The following is an 8,693-nucleotide window of genomic DNA, read 5'->3' on the forward strand; positions in this document are numbered from 1 at the left end:
CGATTAAATTCTAGTCCATGAACATTGGTATCAGTAATCCTGGACTTAAATCGTCAGAACCATCGATTAGATGCTAGTTTGTTTTAAGTACTTGTTTCAGCTTATTCATCAAAAAACCAATGTTGAAATAAAACCAATGAAACAATCTCAAATCTTTAAATCAAACATTCGACACAAAATACAGCACACGTTCAACAACCGCCATTTTCTCTTCAGAGTCACCCAAAACCTCACATTGGGAGTGGAAACCCGAGATGGGGAAAGAAAGCATATGCGGAGGGGGTACAGTACTGCAGATAGTTATATCTGGTCGAAAACATCATGTCAAGAGACACTGAATCGCTTTGCGGCCAGCGGGGTCATTATTTCCCGATTTCTAAATTTATTGATGTTCCTCCACCAGTGTCGGATGTTTCCAATGCAATTACAGGAAACTGCCTCATGGATACATTCCGTCCAGGCAGTTATAGCTCAGTAACACTAACTGATGGCAGGGTGAATATTGTGTTACCGGTCTCTCCGTAATACAAAGGAAATTAAAATTAACTTGGCAGTGGTGAGGGTCCAGTTTCTTTCACAGACACTGTGGGCGGCTCTTAAAAGAGCCTTTGGGTCGTCAGATGAACTGACGGTCTCTTTACTTTTTAGTGGCGCCCCCAGCGGTGGTTTTCTTGGGTAGTAGCACGGCCTGGATATTAGGCAGCACCCCACCCTGAGCGATGGTCACCCCTCCCAGCAGCTTGTTGAGCTCCTCGTCATTGCGCACGGCCAGCTGGAGGTGCCTGGGAATGATGCGGGTCTTCTTGTTGTCCCGGGCCGCGTTACCGGCCAGCTCGAGAATTTCAGCCGTCAGATACTCGAGCACTGCAGCCAGATAGACCGGCCCTCCGGCACCCACACGCTCAGCATAGTTACCCTTTCTCAGGAGCCTGTGAATACGGCCCACCGGGAACTGCAGGCCAGCCCGGGACGACCGGGACTTCGCCTTGGAGTGAGCTTTCCCATCAGCGCTCTTTCCTCTCCCAGACATGGCGACAATCTCACAAGCACTTTTGCAGAGAATGTTGCAATGCGCCCCCATTCCGGCATCTTATACCTTCGGGAGGAATGGGGGTGCGGCCATTGCTGATTGGTCACATTGTTCAGCATCTCCTAATATCGTTTCAATTCCCAATCAAATATCTGCTTTACTCACCAGTCCGGGGAGGAGGCCGGATAATACGGGCGCCAAATCATCAACCGCTTTCTTTCTGATTTGAAAAGCCCGCCAAAATGTATAAAACCGCTTTACAAAGGATGCTTTCATACTTCAGATAATTTACTTTTAGAATACACCTGCATACTTCATAAAATCTCTGTCTCGTTCCCTGGCCTAATTGAATCTGTCTATTTCTGATCTTGTTGTTTTTATTTCCCTGAACCTTAAGAATAAACGGAAGCAAAAAGAAAGAACCTGCTGAAAACTGATTTTAATTCACGTCAGCACACGGATATATTAATAAAAGTATCACACAACTATTTCTTTCTGGGTGAGCGCAGTACTACTTTAAACAATATTTCACAATCACCCTCCCTCTTGCACTCGATCAACAATATTTCCACATTTACGATGCCGGTACGTTTTCTTTGAGAAGCCCGCCAATATGGACAATACGAGGAAGACGTTTTACAAAGAATAGTGCATAAATGCTTACGATTTAATTTCCTTTCAGATTACAAATGCGCACTTCACACAATCTCTCGTTCTCACTCCCTGAGCAACACCGTCTTCAGACAATTTTGTAAAGTGGCCCTCACTTATTGTGCTGGATCAGACTTTCCCGTTGATCTCGGTTCATTTTGAAAGCCTCTCCGCCACAGCAGAAAGCCCCACATTCTGCATTCTGAAAAAAAAATCGGACAAATGCACATAGAGATTTGGAAATTTTAACAACACAGAAATCGCACCGTCATTTTTTTTCGTTGCCACGGGAGATATTCAGGCTTCATACCTCAAAGGGACAAGTTTGAAAAACCTCCAACATGTACGAAATAGGGAAAAGTTTCACAAAGAGGAATGAATAATTTAATTTTTCTTTGAATTTAATTCACTTTCACATTACAAGTGCACCGTGATATATTTATAAAACCTCACAACGTTGTTCCGGGTGAGCGCGTTAAAACTTTAAACAACAGTTTGAAGTTGCCCTCCCTTCTTGTCCTGGATCAGACTTCAGCCACAGTTTCACACTTGGTATCGCAATCCGGCAGCTATTCTGGCTTTGTCTCCGTTCATTTTGAAAGCCTCTCACCGACAGCTGAAAACCTCATTTACAGTATTCCACAAAAATCAGACCAAGCCTCCATGGAGTTTTGAAAATTGAAAAAAAAAGGAATAAACTGCAAAACCTATTGATGAAACTCGAAGTTAGTTTAGTTCCCCCGGGGGTGAAACTCAAGTATCAGTGCCTACGGGGCACTGTAGCTGCTGCCCTGATCAAGGATTAATGAGTAACTGGAACATATAGAAGTTGCTGAAAAATGACTTTGGCGATAAATATCCAGGCAAAGTAAAGAGACTGGGTATGTCCGCAACCGAGAATAAAGGACAGAGAGTCAGGGACCACACGTTAATCATTAGAACGTTTATAAAAAGAAACACAAAGCTCAGGGACATCAATTATACAGACCCAAAATCAATTACAAACTTAAAATGGTTCAGCTGCTTCAGTGAAATTGTGGGTGGCTCTTAAAAGAGCCGTTGGGTTTTGGATGTGTGTTTTTCTCAGTACAATGTGGTGTCTCACTTGGAGCTGGTGTACTTGGTCACCGCCTTTGTACACTCCGACACGGCGTGCTTGGCCAGCTCTCCAGGCAGCAGCAGCCGCACGGCGGTCTGGATCTCCCGGGAGCTGATGGTGCTGCGCTTGTTGTAATGGGCCAGGCGGGAAGCCTCCCCCGCGATACGCTCGAAAATATCGTTGACGAACGAGTTCATGATGCTCATGGCCTCAGAAGAGATGCCGGTGTCGGGGTGAACGTGCTTCATCACTTTGTAGATATAGATGGAGTAACTTTCTTTCCTGGATCGTTTCCTTTTCTTGCTGCCTTTTCCCTGGCGCCTTCTTGATGATTTTCTTCGCGCCCTTCTTGGAGGTTGGCTGCGCTTTCTTCCCATCGGCCATAGTGACGGTCACTATCTGAGATTTCCTTATTACGCTGTGAGCAACATTGTACTGTTACGACATTCAGGTTTACTGAGGGACACTTTGCCGAATATCTGTCAATCTCTGCAATGTGAAAATGGGAGTGCAGTTATCGGTCTGTCTGTTTATGCAGTGTGAAAGATTATTATCCTCTCACAATCTGTTCCGGTCATACAATCATAGAGATGTACAACATGTTAACAGACCCGAGGGTCCACCTCGTCCATAGCAACCAGATATCCGACATTATTCTAGTCCCACTTGCGAGCATTAGGTACATATCCCTCTAAACCCTTCCTTTTCATATACTCATCAAGAAGCCTTTTAAATGTTGTAGCTTTATCAGCCTCTGCTACTTCTTATGGCATTCAATCCATAAACACACCACTCAGTGTGTGCAAACTTTGCCCCTTCAATTCCTTTTAAAAAACTTTCCCCTCTCACCTTAAACGCGTGTCCTCTAGTTTTGGATTCTTCTACACTGGGGAGACGATCTTGATTGTTCACCCTATCCATGCACCTCATAATTTTATAAATATCAATAAGGTCACCACTCAGCCTCCAACACACCAAGGAAATATAAAACTGCTGATTCAGGAAAAAATAAAGAACTGGCTATTCAGTCTCTCCCCACAGCTCAAACTCTCCACCCCCAGCAACATCCTTGTAAACCTTTTCTAAACCGTTTCAAGTTTAACAACATCTTTCTTATAGCAAGGCGAGACCAGAATTGAATGCAGTATTCCAAAAGTGGCCTAACCTATGTTTTGTGCAGCCACATGACCTCCCAATCTATACACTCAATGCACTGACCAATCAAACACCTTTCTCACTGCCCTATGTACCTGTAATTCCACTTTGAAGGAGCTATGAACCTGCACTCCAAGGCCTCTTGGTTTGGCAACACTTCCCTGGAGCTTACCATTAAGTGTGCAATTCCTGCCCTGATTTTCCCTCACAACTTGTAGCACCTCACATTTTTCAAGATTAAACTCCAGCTGCCACTCCCCGGCCCATTGGTCCTTTTGGTCAAGGTCCCATTGTAGTTTGAGGTCAGAGAGTCACACAGTAATACAGTATGGACAAAGGCTCTTGAACCCAAACTGGTTCATGCTGACCATGGTGCCCACTCAGTGAGTTCCAATTGCCCGCATTTGGTCCATCTCCCTTTAAACTCTTCCCATCCATGTACCTATTCAAATGTTTTATTAGATGTTGCTATTGTACCTGCCTCAACCACTTTCTCTGGCAGCCTATTCCACACGTGCACCACTCTCTGCATGAAGAAGTTGCCCCTCAGGTTCTTCTTAAATCCTTGCCCTCTCACCTGAAACCTATGTCCTCTAGTTTTCAATTCCCCATCCCTGGGCAAAAAACACTATATGCATTTATCCTATCTATGCCCCTCATGATTTTATACACCTCAATAAGGTCACATCTCATTCTCCTATGTTCCAAGAAATAAAGTCCTATTCTGATCAACCTCTCCCAATAACTCAGGCCCACCAGTCCTGCGTAAATCTTCTTTGAATGCTTTCCAGTTGAACTATGTCTTTTCTGTAACCGGGCAACCAAAACTGTACACAATACTCCAAGTGTGGTCTCACCACTGACTTATACAATATAATGTCCCAAGTCCTACACTCAATGCCTCAATCAATGAAGGCTCGCATGCCAAATGCCTTTTTCAGGACCTTATCCACCTGTGATGTCGCTTTCAACGAACTACGTTCTTGTACTCCTCGGTCCCTCTGTTTCACAATACTCCTCATTTATTGTATAAGGCCTACTTTGGTTTGACTTTCCAAAGTGCAACACCTCACACTTATCTGTATTGAAGTGCATTTTCCAATCCTCCGCCCACTTCTCCATCTGATCAAGATCCCTCTAATTTTTGATAACATTCCTCACTATCAATGATACCTTCGAATTTTGTATCATCTGCAAATTTACTAATCATGCCTTGCGCATTCACATCCGGAACATTTATGTTAATAACAAATAACAAAGGTCACAGCACCGACCATGGTGGCACACCACAAGTCACAGGCCTCCAGTCCAAGAAACAACCTTCAACCATCACCCTCTGCTTCCGACCATCAAGCCAATTTTTAATCCAATGAGCTAGCTTTCCCTGGATCCCATGCAGCCTAATGTTAGAACATAGAACAATACAACACAGTACAGGCCCTTCGGCCCACAATATTGTGCCAAACATTTACCCTAATCCTAAGATCTATCTAACCTCGACCACCACGTTATACTAATCATCCATATGCCTGTCTAATAGCTGATTAAATGCGCCTACTGAGGCCGGCTCCACTACCCTCTCCGGCAATGCATTCCACACCCCGACCACTCTCTGTATAAAAAGCCTACCTGTGATGTCTCCCCTTTATCTACCTCCTCTCACTAAAACTATGCCCCCTTGTAACAGCTACCTCCACCCTAGGGAAAAGTCTCTGGCTGTCCACTCTATCTATACCTCTGATCATTTTGTAGACCTCGATCAAGTCACCTATCAACCTCTGTCGTTCTAAAGAGAAAAGCCTTAGCTGTCTCAACCCTTCCTCGTAAGACCTTCCCTCTATTCCAGGCAACATCCTGGTAAATCTCCCCTGCACCTTTTCCAAAGCTTCCACATCTTTTCTGTAATAAGGCGACCGGAACTGGACACAATACTCCAGATGTGGCCGAACCAGGATTTTGTATACTGGAGCATAAGTTCACGGCTCTTGAACTCAATCCCTCTATTAACGAAAGCTAACACACCATACGCCTTCTTAACAACTCTATCCACCTGCGTGGCAGCTTTCAGCGAATTGTGGACATGAATCCCAAGATCCCACTGCTCCTCCACACTGCCAAGAATCTTTCTGTTAACACTGTATTCTGCTTTCAAGTTTGTCCTTCCAAAATGAATCACCTCACACTTTTCAGGGTTAAACGCCATCTGCCACTTCTCGCCCCAGCTCTGCACCCAATCAATGTCCGTTTGTAACCTAGAGCAGCCCTCCGCACTATCCACAACTCGACCCACCTTTGTATCGTCCGCGAACTTACTAAATCACCCTTCCACTCCTTCATCCAAATCATTTATGAAAATCACAGATAGAAGAGGACCCAGAACTGATCCTTGTGGTACACCACTCGTAACCGAGCAGCATGTTGAATATTTTCTGTGCACTACCACCCTTTGTCTTCTAAGGGTCAGCCAATTCTGAATCCAATCTGCCACATTTCCCCCTATCCCATGCCTCCTTACCTTCTGCATGTGCCTACCATGGGGAACCTTATCAAACGCATTACTTAAATCCATGTATACCACATCCACTGCTCTACCTTCATCTATGTGTTTGGTCACCTCTTCAAAGAATTCAATAAGGTTTGTGAGGCATGATCTACCCCTCACAAATCCATGCTGACTATTACGAATCAAACTGTGCCTTTCCAAGTGATCATAAATCCTATCTCTCAGACCCCTTACCAATAATTTGCCCACCACTGACGTAAGACTGACTGGCCTGTAATTTCCGGGGTTATCCCTATTCCCTTTTTTGAACAAGGGAATGACGTTTGCCTCTCTCCAAACTTCTGGCACTATATCCATGGACAGTGAGGACAAAAAGATCATCGCCAAAGGCCCTGCGATCTCTTCCCTCGCTTCCCATAGAATCCTTGGTTAAATCCCATCAGGCCTGGGGGACTTATCTATCTTCAAGTTCCTCAAAATCCCTAGTACATCTTCCTTACTAACATTTACCTCCTCTAGCCTACCAGCCTGTTTCACACTGTCCTCGTCCACAACCAAATCCCTCTCAGTTGTGAATACCGAAGAAAAGTATTCATTAAGGACCTCTCCTATCTCTTTACGTTCCGTGCACAAATTCCCTTTACAATCCTCGATCAGCCCTACCCTTTCTCTGGTCATTCCAGCAGTGACCCTTACCTCCCACATCCTGTAAGAGGAGCATGTAACTGCCCTAGCTTTGATTCCCTCTACTCTAGATTTCCAGAAGAATAAAAAAAAGCCTTACCTTAGCCAATGCCCGAATATATTAGTTACTACCTGGTTCGTGTTCACTGCAGAAACACCCGCTGCTCCAAACAAGGCCACTGCTGCACGAGATAAGTTTTTGAAAAGGAAAAGAAAAATCTTACCTTCCCGTCAGCACCCTGGCTCGCACTGCCACTGCTCCAAACCTTAGGACCAGCCTGCCATGCAGGACCTTGTCAAAGGCCTTCCTTACAACATCCACAGACCTACTCTCATCTATCCATTTGGTTACCTCTTCAAAAAGCTCTAAAAGATTTGTCAGGCATGACCTCCCAAGTACAAATGCATGCTGACTATTTCTAATCAGACCTTGACAGTCTAAATGTTGGTTGATCCTGTCCCTCAGTATCCTCTCCAATAACTTGCCTACCACTGATATCAGGCTCACTGGCCTGTAGTTCCCTGCTTGCCTTTGCTACCTTTCTTAAACAATAGAACAACATTAGCCACCCTCCAGTCTTCCTGAACTTCACCAGTGGCTACACATGAAGCAAAAATCTCTGCAAGGGCCTCTGCACTTTCTTGCCCAGCCTTCCACAACATCCGAGAATGGTCAGGGAGAGGTAATTCATCCACCTTAAGGCTGCAAACACCACCTCTATGGTAATATGTAGGCGGTCCAAAATATCGTCACTTCTTTCCCTATTTCCTTGGCATCCATGATTCTATACTCAGTAAACATGGAGGAGAAATAACCATTAAAAATCATCATTTCCTGGGCCTCTATACGTAGGCTGCCATGCTGATTTTTACGGGGACCTATTCTCTCCCTAGCTTCCCTTTTACTCTTAATATAGCTATAGAACCACTTGGGATTATCTTAAAACTTATCTGCCAGATCCATCTCATACTCTCTTTTTGCTCTTTTGATTTCCCTCTTAAGTATGCTCCTACACTTTTTATTGTTATCCAGGGATTCACTTAAGCCCAATAGCTTAAAAACAATGTATGGCTTCTTTTTTGTTTTCCTGACCAGAGCCTCAATATCCCTCAATAACTCAGCTCACCTTTTGTCATGTATGTCAATTTCTGCTGTTCAAATGCATGACGTTATTAGTCTGTACCGTTCAGTTTGTTCTATGTGAATGTGTGAGTGCAGTTCTCAATCTATGCCTGTTTCTACTCGGAGAATGCTTGAGTCTTGTTACCAGTCCCAACATGTCCATTTTGCTGTATCAACATAAGAGTGCAGTCATTAATCCGAACCAAACAATTTCTGCTCCATCAATATGTAGATTTAGTTATTAAACTTTTTGTTTCTGCTGGGCAGATGTGAGTGTAGTTATCACACTGTTGCTGGGAGATTTTGTTCTGTGAATATTTTTGTGCAGTTATCACACTGTACCTGCCAGTTTTAACTTTGTGAAAATGAGAGTGTGGCTCGAAATCTGTAACTGTCAGTTTTTCCTTGGTGAGTTTGTTTGTACAATTATCAGTCTATCCCTGAAATA

At 44.1% G+C, this 8,693-nt stretch overlaps 2 protein-coding genes across 2 annotated transcripts; both read right to left on the reverse strand.

Moving 5' to 3' along the window:
* Window positions 1-310: 310 nt before the first annotated feature.
* On the reverse strand, window positions 311-1,081 carry LOC109934142 (late histone H2A.2.2-like). The gene has a single exon (XM_020532953.2). The coding sequence runs from the start codon at window positions 1,079-1,081 to the stop codon at window positions 638-640; it is 444 nt and encodes a 147-aa protein (XP_020388542.2). The 3' UTR covers window positions 311-637.
* A 1,541-nt stretch (window positions 1,082-2,622) lies between these two features.
* Window positions 2,623-3,157, reverse strand: LOC125488122 (late histone H2B.L4-like). The gene has a single exon (XM_048620998.1). The coding sequence runs from the start codon at window positions 3,155-3,157 to the stop codon at window positions 2,783-2,785; it is 375 nt and encodes a 124-aa protein (XP_048476955.1). The 3' UTR covers window positions 2,623-2,782.
* Window positions 3,158-8,693: the final 5,536 nt, after the last annotated feature.

This window comes from Rhincodon typus, unplaced genomic scaffold (genome assembly GCF_021869965.1).
Source record: "Rhincodon typus isolate 14 unplaced genomic scaffold, sRhiTyp1.1 hic_rhity00000051, whole genome shotgun sequence".
NCBI classification, from domain to species: Eukaryota; Metazoa; Chordata; class Chondrichthyes; order Orectolobiformes; family Rhincodontidae; genus Rhincodon; species Rhincodon typus.

What these genes read in the sequence shown, in the direction of transcription:
- LOC125488122 (XM_048620998.1), bottom strand. Translation starts at nt 3,157, where the DNA reads ATGGGAAGAAAGCGCAGCCAACCTCCAAGAAGGGCGCGAAGAAAATCA.
- LOC109934142 (XM_020532953.2), bottom strand. Translation starts at nt 1,081, where the DNA reads ATGGGGGCGCATTGCAACATTCTCTGCAAAAGTGCTTGTGAGATTGTC.